The sequence below is a fragment of the Mastacembelus armatus genome, chromosome 3 (assembly GCF_900324485.2).
Source record: "Mastacembelus armatus chromosome 3, fMasArm1.2, whole genome shotgun sequence".
In the NCBI taxonomy this organism is placed as follows: domain Eukaryota; kingdom Metazoa; phylum Chordata; class Actinopteri; order Synbranchiformes; family Mastacembelidae; genus Mastacembelus; species Mastacembelus armatus.
In genome coordinates, this window is record NC_046635.1 from 13,924,637 (window position 1) to 13,941,731 (window position 17,095).

The 17,095-nt window shown below is 44.6% G+C and overlaps 1 protein-coding gene across 1 annotated transcript in view; it reads right to left on the minus strand.

Annotated features, from left to right (window-relative positions):
* Positions 1 to 17,095, minus strand: part of kiaa1549lb (KIAA1549-like b) — a 107,523-nt gene that overhangs the window by 61,760 nt on the left and 28,668 nt on the right. Inside the window, exon 2 of the mRNA XM_026320093.1 lies at positions 10,146 to 10,514. Within this exon, the coding sequence (XP_026175878.1) occupies positions 10,146 to 10,514 (369 nt within the window). The remainder of the gene's footprint in view (positions 1 to 10,145; positions 10,515 to 17,095) is intronic.

Here is a 17,095-nt window from a genome sequence, read left to right on the forward strand (position 1 = left end):
GGAAGACACTGGGGACCTATTGAGAGACTTAGAGCAGTGGAAGGTAGATGCAGGGAACCAGACATCTACACCGCTAGGGGCAGAAGGGCGACGAAGAGGGAGTGAGAGTAAGTTTAGTGTAAGAGACGAGGGAAAAGTAAGTCGGACGAATTTGGAGCCATTTCAGGTGAGACAGGACAGGGAATGTAAGGAGAGACGGGACCAATGGGATAAAGAGGGAGAAACGTTGATTGACCTAGGGATAGATCAGGAAGAGGTAGTGGAGAGTGAGAATGAGAAAGGTGGTGTGGGGGTCGCACTGACAGGTTAACTGCAGGTGCACGAGCCACAGCAAGCTCCCAGATATCTGTTGAGAAGCCATGCTCCAGCCCCAGCCATACAAGTGCCCCTCTTGGTGAAAGGGGGCAGACTCCAGTACAAACCATGGTCATTTGCAGACATGAATGTAATAGTGGACAAACTCCCACACCCGGCAGAGGGAGGAGGTAAGTGGTTGAATAAGTTTGAGCACCTCACACAGGGACAAAAGGTGGCCTTGGGTGACTGGAGAGCTCTGATGGGACAGCTACTCTCAGTTTGGGACGTCAATCAAATTGAAGAAAGTGCCAGATGTACACAGCTACCAGACCACACCCCATTCATCGAGTTGACCACTCCGATTGGGAAAGAAATGCGCGCAAGGTTCCCGGTCCCAACGGGGGCTGCGCACCTCTTAACATTTGCCCCTAAGGCCGGAGAGAGGCCAGACACATATCTCAGTCGGTGTAAGGGGGAATGGGCCAATGCCACCGGAGTCCATCCCCACTCAGATAAGATGCAGGAGGAACTCTTCCGGAGGGCTGTAATGGGAGGGGTCCCTACGTCCGTGAGAGACAGCATGGCTGATAATCCTGATATACTGGGGAGTAATTCAGCTGTATGGGAGAGGCACCTCCTCCATCACCTGCAAAGGGTGCAGGATAAGGAGGATCAAGAGAATTTGGAGGTTGAGGACCTGAAAAAGCAACTGTTAAAGCTACAGCTGGGAAAAGCCAGGCAGGAAGTTAATCGGGAGAAACGGAAAGACAAAAAGGCCAAGCGGTTAGTGCAACAACCTGATCCAATGGCCAGTAATAATCCTGACCTGTTCCCAGTTCCTCCTTGGGTTCCCTCACTACACCATCACCCTCCACCAGTGAATTATCTAGTGAATTATGGGTACTCACCATGTGGGAGATACGGGGGAGGATATGGGGGCGGGCGAGGAGGATGGTTCATGGGCGGAACAGGACGAGGCAGTGGGCTGGTCTGCCACGGCTGTGGCCAACCAGGAAACATGATTAGAGAGTGTCCTATGTATTACCAACGTCCTCCAGGCGGCCCTCAGAGAGGAAACAGGGGTCATGGGCGTGGAGGCCCACCTAGAGGTCCACATCAGGCTCCTAACCCGACTATGGCACTACCTAGTCCAGCAGGACAATATCCCTTCTTCCAAGAGGAGGGGAACCTGTATTGACAAGGCCCACAGAGAAGACCTGACATTGGGAGGGCAGACCCAATGATCACAATCCAGGTCGAAGACAAACAGCTGCCCTTTTTGGTGGACACAGGGGCCACATACTCCACCTTAACCACCAAGGTGGAGGCTACGTATATGTCATCACAAGCTGTTGAGCTAATAGGTTTCTCTGGGGTAATGACAAAACTGCCACTCACCGTTGCACTTTGTGTCTCAGTGGCGACACAGACTCACACACATCAGTTCGTCTGTTCTGAACACTCCCCCACTAACCTGCTGGGAAGAGGCTTACTTATTAAGATGGGAGCATCAGTTCTGTGCTCCCCGGAGGGAGTGGTCGTGACTTTTCCCAATGGTGATTCGCATAACTGCTCTGTGAACGGACTGATGAGTAGTGGACAGTGGCTACTAGCAGAAGACAGGGCCACACGGGCACCCCACCCTGGGGCGGATATATATATTGGGGTTTACTACGACCTGAAACCCCCAAAGGGGGTGGACTATTCTCCCTGTTCTCGTCCTGGAAGCCCTGGATCTCTCTAATCGTGCCCTACGCTCCTCCAACGGATCCCCTGCATGTCACTCTTTTTTATGATCAAAATCAGATGGATTGGTATCAGTCCATTTTTGACTCCAAGTTGGAGGGTAAAATTTGGGATATTAAAATCACCTCAATTTTGGTGGGAACAGAGGGTGTGGTTGGAGTGTTGGAGCTCACTGAGCACCAAAAGGTATGGTATGAAATAGGGCGTGAAGCCTGCCCACATGTGTCTCTCTTGCTGCATCCCGAACATCAGGCTAAAGATTTGGTCCCAATGACTAAAACCCTCCTGTCGGCCATGGACTGGACTCCCACTCAGTTGCCTGACGTGTTGTTCTCTCCATCCCACAACGCTTACAAAATTAATCGTGAAGCCAGAGATCAGGTCCTATTGGAACATCAAACAATCACTCGACATCATGGCCGAGAAAAATCTGATCTGACCTCATATGTTACAGGGACTGCCCATCTCATTGTGGTCAACTGGTCCCACGGATGTGGGTTTCTGCCACGAGTTGGAGCCTATCTCCTTCTCTGTTAAAGACACATTTCCCATCTGGCAACCTCAGTTTCCGCATAAACCTGTTGCTAAGGAAGGTATAGCTGAAATGATCTATGGTTTAAAGCGTGCTGGAGTATTGGAGCCTTACACTGCGGCCTGGAACACCCCAATACTCCCGGTAGAAAAACAGGGGACAGGTAAGTTTCGGATGGCACATGATTTGCAGAGAATTAATGCGATAGTGACGACAACAACTGTCCCCGTTCCAAATCCTTATACTGCATTGGCATCACTCTTCCCCGAGTATCAGTGGTTCTCTTGTATTGACTTGGCAAATGCCTTCTTCTGTTTGCCACTGGCAGAAGAATGCCGTGACATCTTCTCATTTACGTTCCGTAGCGAACGGCTGCGATACACCCGAGTCCCACAGGGTTTTCTCTTGTCACCTGGCCTTTTCAACCACGCATTGCATCAGCTCATGGAAGATCTGCAGCTTCCGCCTAATGTTGTTTTGGTTCAATATGTAGATGACTTGCTTTTGGCCGCTGCCACTCCTGAGGATTGCCTTGAAGGCACGCGTTGCGTGCTGCTTAAGCTCCATGACATTGGCTTTCAAGTCAGTAAATCTAAGTTGCAGCTATGCCGCCGACAGGTTTCTTTTCTGGGCCGCATGATATCTGCAGCTGGCTCGGGGTTGTTGCCCCAGCATCGGGGTTCCATTCTTCATCACCCTAAGCCCACTACATTTAAACAAATGTTATCTTTTCTGGGCCTCACGGGGTTCAGCCATCATTTTGTCCCGGCGTACAGTGAACGCACTGCTCCATTGCGTGCCCTGGTCCAACAAGTGGGACCTAAAAACTTAGCAGCAGCCCTCGATTGGGATGAATCTGCCGAACGCTCCTTCATTGACCTCAAAGGAGCTTTGTCACATGCTGCTGATTTGGCTATTCCAGACTACTCTCAACCGTTTTTTCTTGATGTTTCTGAAGCTGAACACATGGTAAACGGTGTTCTGTTTCAGAAACAAAGGGGGAGTAGAAAAGTACTTATGTACATTAGTATTTTGCTTGACAATATGGAAAAATGACATCCACCATGCACAAGGCATGCAGCAGGAGTGGCAAAGGTCATCCAAAAAACTGCACACATCAAAATCGTTTTAACGACGCACAGTGTGGTCTCATTCGTTAATTCGGCCATTTTTAGTATGACATCCCAGGACCGGGAGCTGGACTAAGGTTTGAGGGGCCTCCTAGGAGGGGCTATAAGCCGTATTATGATAAACTAAAGGCTCTTGTCTCATCTTTCTCCACACTGATCACAGATGCAGCAAAGGGACCAGGAGGAGCAGGAGCAGGGGCAGGACCTCATACGGCCGAGTGGGTGTTGCTGAAGACCACCAAACGCAAGTGGTCGGAACCGCGCTGAACGGGACCGTTCAGAGTGGTGGAGAGGACATCTCATGCAGTGAGACTAAAAGGGAAGCTAATATTAGTCAATCTTCGCAGGTTGTATTGAGGGCCTCTCAGAGCAATTGGGTCCCACTTCCCTAATGACGGTACAGAACAGAATGGCGTTGAACATGTTATTGGCTGAAAAAAGGGGGTGTGTGTTCTATGTTTGGGAATCAGTGTTGTACTTTCATCCCTAACAACACAGCTCCAGATGGATCTGTTGCTGTTGCTGGGTTGGTCTCTCGGAGAGGAGACCAAAAGGGGGAATTGTGGGCATTATTACTTTTATTACATTACAGCTTAAGGTATAAGGCAGTATTAGATTACTTTTATCATATTATAGATTAAACTTTAATGCATTATTACAGTATACTCATGAAGCATTTTGGTATGTGTGAAACAGTAGCAGTTTAGACAAACTTGTTTTTCAGTAATTGCAACGTTTCTTACAGGGCAAGAAGTGGACTAGACATAACATTAGATAGGATGTGCCTGTTGCTTTTGTTGTTGTACTCTGGCTTACAGGGCAGGTTGACCTCTGCCAGGAGGCATAGTAACAGTGATATCTCAGGACATCCCATCGTTCTCAACCTATGGGAGAAGAACACGCCAGCTTCCTAAAAATTGCACATTTCATTCTGTAATATTATCACTAGGTCGAGGGAAGAATAGTCAGTCAGATTCCGTGCCCTGACAAAGACTGTTATTGGCTAGGGAAAGTTTGACCCAGAGCGCTGTAACTGCTTTATTCAGTGTGTTTTAATAAACGGCTAATTTGAGACCACATTTATCTCCTCCGTTTTATCAATCAAACGAACACGCGGAACTGAGGGAGGACATTCCAGTTCCAACAATATGTTGAAAAACCCCTGGTGTACCAGTGGTTATTAACATATGTACACATCCCTCCTTTGGATGCATGATCTTTACCATGAACAAGCTTTGCATAGAGATGGAAATAAGCTTTAGGTAAACAAGGTTTGTTGTCAGGACCAAGCCATATCCCTTTTTTGTAATTTTGCACCAGAGTTTCTCCACAGTTTTTTTTATGATATACTTGCTAGTGACTGCATGGTTGACAAGTCAGCCTGTAGGTTGAGTTCCTGTGAGAGAGAAAGTTGAGTGAGGTGAAACATCTGACCCATCGTGGCTGCAGCTTTGCAGCGGCGTCTGCTGCTGAGTTTCCTGTAGAAATGGGATCTTTTTTTGTTAGTGTGAGCTTCACATTTCATAACTGAGATCTGTTTAGGTAACAGGATGACATCTAACAGAGCTGAAACAAGAGCATGATGTGCAATGGGTGTTCCAGCTGATGTGAGGAAGCCCCTCTGTCTCTACAGACAAGCATAATCATGGACAACATCAAAAGCATACCATGAGTCTCTAAATGTTTCCTGTTTTATCTTTGGCCAATTTACAGGCTTCAGTGAGAGCAATTAGTTCAGCAGCGTGTGCAGACAGATGAGAAGGCAATTTGCCACTAGGGATCACACTATGTTTTGTGACAACTGTAAAACCAACTTGATTTTTGTCTGTTTTGACATCACAGGAAGCAGAGCCATTAACAAATAACTCCATCTCTGCATTCAACATTGGTGTGTCTGCAAGATCAGGTCTGGGAGTACAGATGGCTTCCCACACCTCAGTGCAGTTATGAGCCTCTCCATCATTTTCTGTGGGAAGAAAAGTTTCAGGGTGTTTAGCACGTTACACCTTTTGACAGTGACGTTAGGCATTACAAGCAAAATAGTGTGATATCTACAACGCTGTGTGTGTAGTATGTGTGCAACAGCGTGTGGAACCATCAATGTTAAATCAAAATCGCAAACAAAACAAAATCGCGTGACGCTAGAACAGCTTTCTCTGCTGCAGCGACGGCTCTCAGAGAGGAAGCCCTGTTGCTACTGGATCCAGCTTTGATGAGAAATAAGCAACAGTTCGTAGTTTTCTGCTGTGAGGTTGGCACAACATAGAAGTCATGTAACTGTCCTTCTGGTCGACAAACTGAGTGAAGGTTAAGTTAGGATTAGGCAGACCCAGTGTGGGAGCTACGGTGAGTGCTGCCTTTAAATCCAGAAAGGTCTTTTTTTTTTTTTTTTCTTCAGGAGTCCACATGATTTTGTCATGTGCAGAGAGTTGTTTACCATGCACCATGCACCATAGCAGACAGGGGAGCTTCACGCAGCGAATAATTCGGGATCCACTGCCTGCAAAATGATTGAGATGTCATGCCAAGAAAACTCATCTTTTTTTTTTTTGTTTGTTTTGTTTTTTTTTTTGTACAAACTACAGTTTGGAAAGACTTACTTTATGGCCATTTTCTGCAAGATGTTTTAGCAGGTGCACTGTATCTATTTTGCATGCTTCTTCAGATGGACTACAAATCAGCAAATCATCTACAGTATATGCTGTAGTAATGCTGAGCCGGCAGGTAAATAAAGGCCTTGAAGGCTTCTACTGAGAGTAGAAAGTAACTCGGACTTTCAGAGTAACCTTGAGGCCATCTGGTCCAGGTGTAAATCAAATGAAAAGGCAAACCAGTACTGGCAAAAGTACTGGTAAGTAGTACCAGAAAAGAAAGTATTGGCCAAATCTACTACTGAAAAATGGGTCGAATTTGGTGGTACCACAGACAAGATGGTTTGAGGATTACTTACTTCTGCCAGCTCTGCAACCAGCGGTTTAGGTCTTTCCAACTCCAGTCAACAGGTTTTGCCAGTGGGATGTGTGGAGTGTTTCCTGTAAAAAAGTTCTTTCTGGGTAGGGGAGAGCAGAACAGAGGCAACAGCAGCAGTCTTTGTCCAATAGACGTGTGCCAAATTTATCACTTCCACTTCCTTATTTTCTACATACCACTGCTTTTCATACTCCTCTTCTAGTCCTACATCTACATGAGCTGTGCAGTGCAATGATTTATGTTGTATCAGGGTACCTGCTTGTGTACAGTGTGAGTGTGCAAAGTCTATGAGTTGTTGTGTGTTAGGTAAATTCTTTTAACAAATAGACTCAGAGGACGAACTACTTCGGTAAGATTATATAGAAGTTTTACTTGCAAGGAGTAACAGTCACACAGCACCTTGGTACAGCATGAGGATCACTGGCTCTTAGCTGGGCAGCACATCATTTTAATACTATGATAAAAAGAGTCGTGATAAAAGAAGAAAGAGGAGGCAGTTTCCCATGAAACTGCAAAACATCTGGGTTTCGATACTAAGTGTCTTATCAGAAAGTGAAGGTCAGAACAGACTTAGGAAGAGACAAGAGGTAACAGGCCCTACTCAAAGGTGTTTTTGACTTACATTAAAGTAAAGCAGATTAACAAACTTGAGGGTAACATTTTAATTTCTCCCTGTTTCAGGACCTTTATTACATTAGGTGTTGAGTGTAACACTATGCCGAATTGACACATCAAATCTCTACCTAATAAATTTACGTGACAGTTTTGTGACATAATGAATGAGTGTTTTTGGTTAGTCTGTTTCCCCAAAGTGCATTTGAGAGGGACAGAGCAGCTTCCAAAACAGGTTTTTTTTTTTTTTTTCATTAGCACCTACTGTGAGACAAGACCTGCCACTCATTTTAGGAGTGTATGGTAGTGAATCAGTTTTCAGTACAGAGCTTGTAGCTCCAGAATCAACCAGAAATGTCACTTCATGTTTATCAATAGAAAGACAAAGTTCTGGGAATATCTTATATTTGTCAGAATCACAGAATCAAAGTCATACTTTGGTTCTATCTTCCTATGTATAGATGTGTGGATTGGAGTTACCTGGTCTGGCGTTTGTTTGTTGTAGGTGTCACCTGACCCGGCATCTGCTCCACCACCTCTCCAAGTCAGTCCACTCTCTGTTTATTCACAGAGCAGTTTCTTGTGACCTCAGGTTTCAGCCTGCTTAAAAAAGGCATCCTTCAGGTGGGCTTCATAGGTACTCAATGGGTTGCCTCTCAGCCCATCTTCAGGTGGGACATGACCGCTGTGGGTGTCATAAACTTCAGTAAGCCGGGAAAGAAAGGCTCCCACAGACTCCTCCAACTTCTGATGCATTGATCATACCCACATCCTGTTTGAGTGGGAATTTTGCTTGCCCCCCCCCCAGTACCAATTGAATGGCGGCATCCCTGTACAGGGCATTGTCTGTGTGTTCCCGGTCTTGTCGTTTCAAATGAGGTTTGTGTTAGTGAAAAGGTGTCTGATTTTATAATACTCACACCCCAGTTGTCGTTTCAATAGACGCTGTAGTTCCTGAAATGTTGGTTTGTAGTCCTGTACCATGTTCAAAAAATATTCTCCCCATTTGTTGGCATTCTTTTTTGGATGGGTAATTTTGTCCACTTCTTCCTTCATGTCTGTGTCTGTTCAGGGACAGAATACAAGCTGGGGGCTGTTGGACCCTGCAACTTCTATCATGGGAGGTGTTAGGAATCTTTTGTTTCCTCGTCTTCACCAGACAAGTGGCTCTGCCCTTTGGATCTTGTCAGCATGGTGTGTCCCTTCACACTTTCACCTTTCAGATGTGTCGTTTCCTGGTGCCTCATACTCCGGGGGGGAGGGGACGCTGGCTGGAGTCTCTCTTCTTGTGTATTGCCTTTGGTTGTGATATGGAGGAGGAGGGGGAGCAGAGTCCAGGTCTGGATCCACCTTGTGTAACTCAGACAGAACAGGATACGGAGATTAAGTGTCAGAACAATCTTTTGGTCTATATATGTTCTGGTTCTGTTTGTTTCTGTTTAGACCTTTTGTCTCTATCTTCATACTGCCTTCTCTTTACCTTGCTTTCCCTAACATGACATTCTTCTTTCCACATGCAACACCCTTTCCAATCAGCTTGGGACACCTTGTGTTTGTTCCTTTCTCTCTTGGACAAAGACTTGTGTTGCTCTGCACTCTTTCTTTCCTTTTCTTCTTTTTAAGTTTATCTGTTAAACAAAGTTAACTGTCGACTACTGACTAAACTCCACAGGAAACCCCAGCTCCCACCAGTTGCTTACAACTTGTGTTGTACTTTTTTCTAATTTCTTCATTTAACAGTGACAAATAAGTTGGTAGACTAGACCCTGGCCAAGCATTAGCTTCTTTCTTAGTACACAGTACTAAACCCATTACTCTAGTAACCGTTCTCCCTTGTTATCTTTCCTCGTGTGACCCAGTCCCTTACTGGGTTGCCTACTACAGTAATTACTTACAAAACGGTCTCTGTTAAGACAACCGCGGGACCCAGTCCCTTTTGACTCGTACAGTCTACAACAGTAATTAATTACATAATGGTCTCTACTTAAGACAACCGCGGACCCAGTCCTTTACTTGTACAGCATACAACAGTATTTGATAACACAACGGTTCTACTAAGACGACGTCTCGTCAACTACTCAACCACGTAGTGAGTTAGCGCTTTTCCTTACCGTAACGTTACCGGTCTGTCTGTGTTTCTGCCGCTCCGCCGTTGGTCTGTACCTTGGTTTCTCAGGGTGGATCGGCGGCCTGGGCTCCTTAGGATGAAAGCTTCACAAGCTGCAGGGAGGAATTGCTATATAGTGCGCACTGTTAACTTTCCATCCTTCAGAGTCCAGACCGCGCGTCCATCCCACTCCTGGCACCAAACTGTCGTGGAAAAAAAAATACTTGGAGGCAAATCTCAGGTCAAAGGATGGCAAATTTAATAGGCAAGGCAATGGGCAAAGCAGCAGAGTCACAACAGAACATACGGCCTGCAGGACGGGTCAACACCGATTGACCACGAGCACAGAAAATGATCAGCTTTTGTATCAGTTGAACAGCATTAATTTACACATCAGTCACTCACATGTAAATCATGTGATGGCATACATAATATAATTATATAATTATAATCCCTGACTTTCCGTCTGCTTCCTTGTGACTACAAAGCAGTGTTAAAAGTCTTTATTGAATTAACATAGGACACAAAAGGGGGGTAGTAGACATTTGTCTGTCAATGTATAAATTTCCCTCACAGTGGATAAACCTGATAAAGGCACTGACAGTGAAGAAGATTATCATTTCAATGTTGAAAGCAATGATGCATTGTTGTAATCTTCTATTAAGCACACGTGATGGCCTAGACACAGTCGATGCCATGGTAACAGCATGTGGTGGAATGGTGTGTTGGAGAAACATGTTGGGAGGCACACCTGAGCTGGCGGGGAGGGCTGTATATCCCACATACGATGATGATGAGGATCTCTCCAGGCTCTGGCTGGAATTGTGTGAAGGCCATTGGGTGGTGTGAGTCTCATCTCTGGTGATAGTCGGAGAGGTTCTCCTTTGATCGGGGCTCACTGGATGTCTGACGGTTCCTGCCATAACGGTTACAACAGAAGAAAAGGCAGGCTGTCCTGATAAACCTTGCCCTTCAGGCTCTGAGTCATCATCTGAGTGGATAACTGAGACAGGCACCTCCTGTGCCACTGACAGGCCAGCCAATGGGTGAGTAGCAGCAGCTGTGACTGCAGGGTCGCTAGGTAGAGACAAGGAGCCAGAAGCATCATAGGTGGATTTTTCTGTTAAAAAAACAGAAAGGGAAATGTTAGATTAGTAATGACACCAATAAAGGCCTACTCATAAAGTTGAAAATATGTTTAATTCAATTTCATGTAAATCCACTGATATGTCTTTGGGAATTTGAAAAGGAATACAGACAAATATGAGACTCCATGACACCACCTTTTTAAAGACATGGTTTCTAAGTAACTAATGATTTGGCCAATGATTTACAACCTACTTGCTAAGAGACATTATTGAGAACAAATTTCACATTTTAGTCCAACCAATATGGGATATTTTAAAGCTGATACTGATATTAGTGTTTAGAACTTTAAAAATCCCTAAACCTGTTCCTAATGCTCAGATCTATAAAGAATTGTTTTTTGATGGTTTTGGATAAGTCATCAAAGGTTCAATCAATGATTCATTTATTTTCAGGTAAATATTTTAATCGTTATTCTATCATTATAAGCTATTCCATAATGACAACATATACTCACATAAAAAATATTACTCACAGCCTTGGTTTGGAGGTGCAAACACATCTAATAGTCTAAGACAGTACACCAAGGGAAAACATTTCTGTACTTCCAAAGGAAAGAAAGAAGAGTCGGTCTTCAAAGTGGAACAAATAGAATTATTCAAGAGATGGGAGCTGTGCACTCAAGTGCAGCAAAGAAAATGCTACTTCTAAAACACAATATAATCATGTTAAAATGTTTTGTGCCTTTGCAGAAATTATGCCCCAGCAACAGGCAGAAAGCAAGTGAGATATTGAGGTTTACGTTACAGTATCTACAGTACCATAGAGATGCTGGAGGTGATTAATGCACCAAGCCAACCAATGAGAAATTGTTTCTTATCCATTTTGCCTTGTCTTAGCCCTTTATTCTCAGCACATCCTCAACACACCCATATAGGGGTTCTTTTGTTTCCATTTATATAGCTTTGCATTCCTGTCACACCTCTAACCCACTTAGCATGTCTCTACTGTTGAAGTGCTCGCATACCTTTGTGCTCGCGTACACAGGGACATAAGCATGACAGGACATATTTTAGTCATTTTTGCTTGTCAGTTTTCCAGTCATGTTTGCTTAACTTATGAGACATGGGACTAAGACACACTCGTGATGATTAGCCAAAGTTAGTATGTACTCACCTCTCTGAAAACATCCACCTGCACTTATCAAAACATCAAATGAAAATTGTAATAATCTAATATCTACAGTAAAAGTTCACTGTTGTCAACAATGTCAGGAATATCCCAGAGAATTATGCTTTCTATCAGTTGTTTTCAGAGGAATAAATCACTGAACTGCCAACGTTTATTTCTCAACGACAACAATCCCTCCGTTCTTAAAAGTTGGTGATATAAAAGTGGGAAGAAGGGAAATGTGCTTCTGTATCCACAAAAGAGCTCTAAAATAACTTGTGCCCTGTTTCAAAGCCACTAAGAGGTCACTCATACAAGCAACCTGATCATTTCAATCCCACCATCTCTGGATCAGCAGTCCAGCAGAAGCATGGTTTTAGGTGTTTGGGGTGATGGCCAATCTGGGCGGAGGTGTGTGTGCCACCTGTGGTTTGCCACTTGGTCTGATAGAGCCAGGCATATGGGAGGATTTTAACAATGGATGAGTGAGGAAAAGATGTGCTTATAAAAGGAGAAAGAAAAAGAGAGGTTGATGAGAAAGGCTGGATTGGAAGATGTGCAAAAGTGGAGTGAGTTGAGAAGTGAGCAAGTTGACAGAAAAACTAAAACCTAGAAAAAAGCTTTGGTAAAATTGTGATAAAACAGTGAGGGAATGATTAAATTTGAGGTCATTTTAGAAGGATAGTTACAATAAAGAGGTCTTTTTCAACTAGGGTAATTTCTCTTCATAATTCCTCATACCATTAGGTTTATATATTGAATGCAGTATAGCACATTATGTAAAAAATAATTCTACTGTAGCTTCTATAATAGTGCTGCTGCATAAGGGTTTTTAATTTAAGGGCATTTATTAAGAAAATATGTCAAATGTTCATGATTCCTCTCAAATATATTGTCTGTATTATGTCACTGTGCACTGAATGTCTGTTGATTGGACAAAACAAGCCATTTTATCAGAGCAGATTCAGCAGATTTTAGCTCTGGTATACCTCTTTAGTCAAGTGAGAGTTACACTTGCCTTCTCCCTTGTTCTTAAAACCCACTGCAACCAGCACAAACAAATCACAGGCCTCATTTCCACACTCATTTTTCCTTCTGAAACCACCACTATCTTTCAGCTAGCAGGACACAGACATGAAACTGCCGAGGCTCCTGCTGCTCCACTCACATTATACACTGCTTCTCCTTTTGCTTTGAGCTGTTTTTGTTCTCTTATGTGTGGAAAATGGTAAACAAGGGAGTATAATTCAATACTGAGGTGGATAGAACCCTGGGAGCAGAGAAACAGATTTGAGAAGCCTGGTCCACTGCTTCTGAGGAAGTGCCTCAGAAGTCCCTTCTGTGTTCTGGCAGTTTTTGGGGAGGCACAAGGATGCTTTGAGCTGTTGCTGTTCTATTAACCCTGCAACTACACAGACACATGGTCACAATATTAAAGTGAAAGTGAAAGTGACTTAACTGGCCAAGTATGGTGACCCATACTTGGAATTTGTGCTCTGCTTTTAACCCAAACCCAAGTGCACACACACAGCAAGTGAACACACACACACCGTGCACACACACCTGGGGCAGTGGGCAGCCAATGCTGCGGCGCCCGGGGAGCAGTTGGGGGTCCGGTGCCTTGCTCAAGGGTCTCACCTCAGTCGTGATATTGAAGGTGGACGGGGCGCTGGCTGTTCACTACGTGCCACCGACAATTTCCCCTGCCGGACCTGAGACTCGAACCTGCAATTTTCAGGTTACAAGTCCGAGTCTGGTATCACTAGCTTATGGAGGGAGGTTAATGTTAGCAAAATGATTCAATGTTCTACTGTTACACTACATTTCAGCAGTTTTAGTACATAGTCACTTGTTCAGCAAAGATATAGGCATAGGCTGATTTCTAAGTATATAAGGAGATTGTAATGTTGGGAATTTACTCATTGAATGGAACTTTGATCAATGTCAATATGATACATGTCAATATTGTACCTCCTCAGTGGAGGAATGCACTCTATGCAATGAGTGCTGTCCATCATCCATCCATTCATCCATTCATTATCTATACCCGCTTATTCCTATTTATTCCTATCTGCTGGAGTTATCCCAGCTCTCTGGGTGAAAGGCAGGGGCACTCCCTGGGCAGGGCACCAGTCCATCGCAGGGCCACACAGATAGATGAACAACCACGAACCAGAAACATTCTTGTTGTGAGGCTAACCACCAAGCCACCATGCTGCTTGAGTGCTGTCTAGTCAATAAATATGGACTTATAACTCTAAAGTGCATATAACAGAAACCACATAAATGGTTATTCTTGTTGTGAACATTTTCATCAATTAAGTAAAGAATCAAGCAACTCACCAACACTACCCATCTTATTTTACTGATAATAGTATAAAACAAGTCGTAAGAGGGTAAAACTACACACTGGACAATACACTGACCACTGACTTACTCAGGGCTCTAAGCACTGTTCCCTCTGTTTTGTGTGTCTCTCTTTCCAGATAGTCAACCTAACCAATGACACTAAGCTTATAGTCTTGTTCATCATGACATGTTGACACACTAACTTCTGTCCTGAGGAGCTGAGGATGCTGTAGTCATACCTTGTTTTTGCACTCTGTCCACCCCTATTACTGTTCACTAAGGGTGCACTTCACTGTCCTTGTCCCCATGTTTAGACAAGCCTCATTTAGGGTTCAAAGACATGATGAAACATATTGGTAAGACTAAGCTTGATTATTAAAGGTGAGGCATGTTGCAAAATAGTTTTTACATAACAGAAAAGACACAGAAACAGAAAACTAATTTAACTATTACGTACTATGGGTCTGGCAACTAAAGTTAGTGGTGCACTGTACTTTCTAAATAGCCCAACACTAGATACTGCATGACCTGTCCAGAGGGTACCCCTGCCTTTCACCCAAAAAGAGCTGAAATTGGCTCCTGCACATCCCCGAATGGGGTACAGACAAGGAATAAGGGGTTATAGATAATGATGGCTGGATGGATAGATACTACAGGAATTTCTATTCTGTATCTGCATTTCTACATTTGGATATTGTTACTATCGAGTGTCTCTATGTTTTCTACTGCAGGAACTGGTTAATTAAAGCACACCAGAGAGCCATTATTCAGGGTGTTTAGTAAGCTTTTTAGAAGATGACAGGGGAGATGTTCCATCCACTGTCACATGAGGGCTCATATATTTGCAGGCCTCTTGGCAAAAAAGGACAAACAGCAGCCAAAATTAATTTTCTTATTTTATACATTTATAAATTAAGGTATTGCAAGCATTCAATAAACAAAAGGATATATACACAGTCCAGAAAAATGTTTTGATTTGGTGTTAACTTTTGTTAATTAATGGTGTAGTATTATGTTAATGATCTGTTATAATGTGGTGGGTGAAGAATGAAACGCAGGACCCAAGTGCAGGACACAGTTCTCTTTTATTATTTTCTCCCCCAGGACACACCAGGGCTCAGGCACATACAGTCTCTTCTGTCCTAAACAAACTGCCACTCAGCATGGATAGGCAGAACACATTTACTCCTCCATTTGGCGAAAACAAACTCTAGCCTCCACTAATGAGGGTGTGACACGAACAAAAAAACTAGTACCTCACTAACGTCAATGAAGCAGGTGAAAACCTGGCCAGAAGGATCCAGCTCTGCTCTTCAGGACTGTTCTGAACACACTGACTGGCAAATGTTTAAGAACAGCAAGGCCCAAACTGTCCCGAGCCATCAGAGAGGCAAAGCGCGCACACGCCCGGAGAATCCACAGCCACTTCACAGACAGCGGTGACACCCAGCACATGTGGCAGGGCATCCAGGCGATCGCTAACTACAGGACTACTACACCTGCCTGTGACAGTGATTCCTCCCTTCCAGATGCGCTGACTTCTGCGCACGGTTCGAGGAAATGAATGACATGACAGTGAGGAAGGCAACACCTCCTCCTAACGACCAGGTGCTGTCTCTAACTAGCGCTGATGTGATGAAAACGCTATGCAGAGTTAACCCACACAAAGCAGCTGGACCAGACCACATTCCGAGTAGAGTGCTCAGGGAATGCGCAGATCAGCTAACTAACGTCTTTGCTGACATTTTCAACATGTCTTTGAGCAGCACCTTCGTCCCAACATACTTTAAAACCACCACCATCGTCCCAGTGCCAAAGAAGTCTACATGTCATGCCTCATCGACTATCGTCCTGTCGCACTCACACCCATCATTATGAAGTGCTTTGAGAGGCTAGTCATGCAGCATATTAAGACCCTGCTGCCACCCTAGCTGGACCCCATGCAGTTTGTGTATCGTCTGAACCGCCCTACGGATGATGCCATCACCACCACTCTACACCTGGCCCTCACCCACCTGGACAAAAAAGACACCTATGTACAAATGATGTTCATAGACTTCAGTTCAGCATTCAACACAATCACTCCCCAGCACCTGACCACGAAACTGAGTCTGCTGGGAGTGAACACCTCCCTCTGCAATTGGATCCTGGATTTCCTGACTGAGAGACCTCAGTCTGTCCGGATTGGGAACAGCATCTCCAGCACCACCACACTGAATACTGGGGCCCCTCAGGGCTGCGTGCTCAGTCCACTGCTGTTCACACTGCTGACTCATGGCTGTGTCGCAAGGCACAGTTCAAATCACATCATCAAGTTCACCGATGACACGACCATGGTGGGTCTCATCAGCAAGAACGACGAGTCGGCATACAGAGAGGAGGTACAACAGCTGACAGCCTGGTAGCGCCAACAACCTGTCTCTTAATGTAGACAAAACAAAAGAGATAGTTGTTGATTTCAGGAGAGCACAAAACAACCACTCTCCATTAAACATCGATGGATCCTCAGTAGAGATCGTCAAGAGCACCAAATTCCTTGGTGTTCATCTGACAGAGAACCTCTTCTAGTCCCTCAGCACCAGCTACATCACCGGCAAAGTCCAGCAGTGTCTCTATTTCCTGCGTAGGCGGAAAGCCTGCGGAAAGCCCATCTGCCGCCACCGATCCTCACCAAGTTCTACATAGGAACTATTGAGAGCATCCTGAGCAGCTGCATCACTGCCTGGTTTGGGAACTGCACTGTCTCAGACCAAAAAACCCTGCAGAGGTTAGTGAAGACAGCTGAGAAGATCATCGGGGTCTCTCTTCCCCCTATCAAAGACATCTACAAAACACGCAAGGCCAACAGCCCCTCAAAATAACTCAACACACAGCCATTAATGTCTAAACTGCTTGGTTTCTTTTCCGCAGGAGGCAGAGCTGGAGGTAGCAGAGCTGAAGATGTTGAGGTTCTCTCTGGGAGTGACAAAGATGAATAGGATCAGGAATGAGTACATCAGAGGGACAGCGCATGTTAGATGTTTTGGAGAAAAAGCCAAGGAAGCCAGACTGAGATGGTTTGGACATGTTCAGAGGAGGGACAGTGAATACATTGGT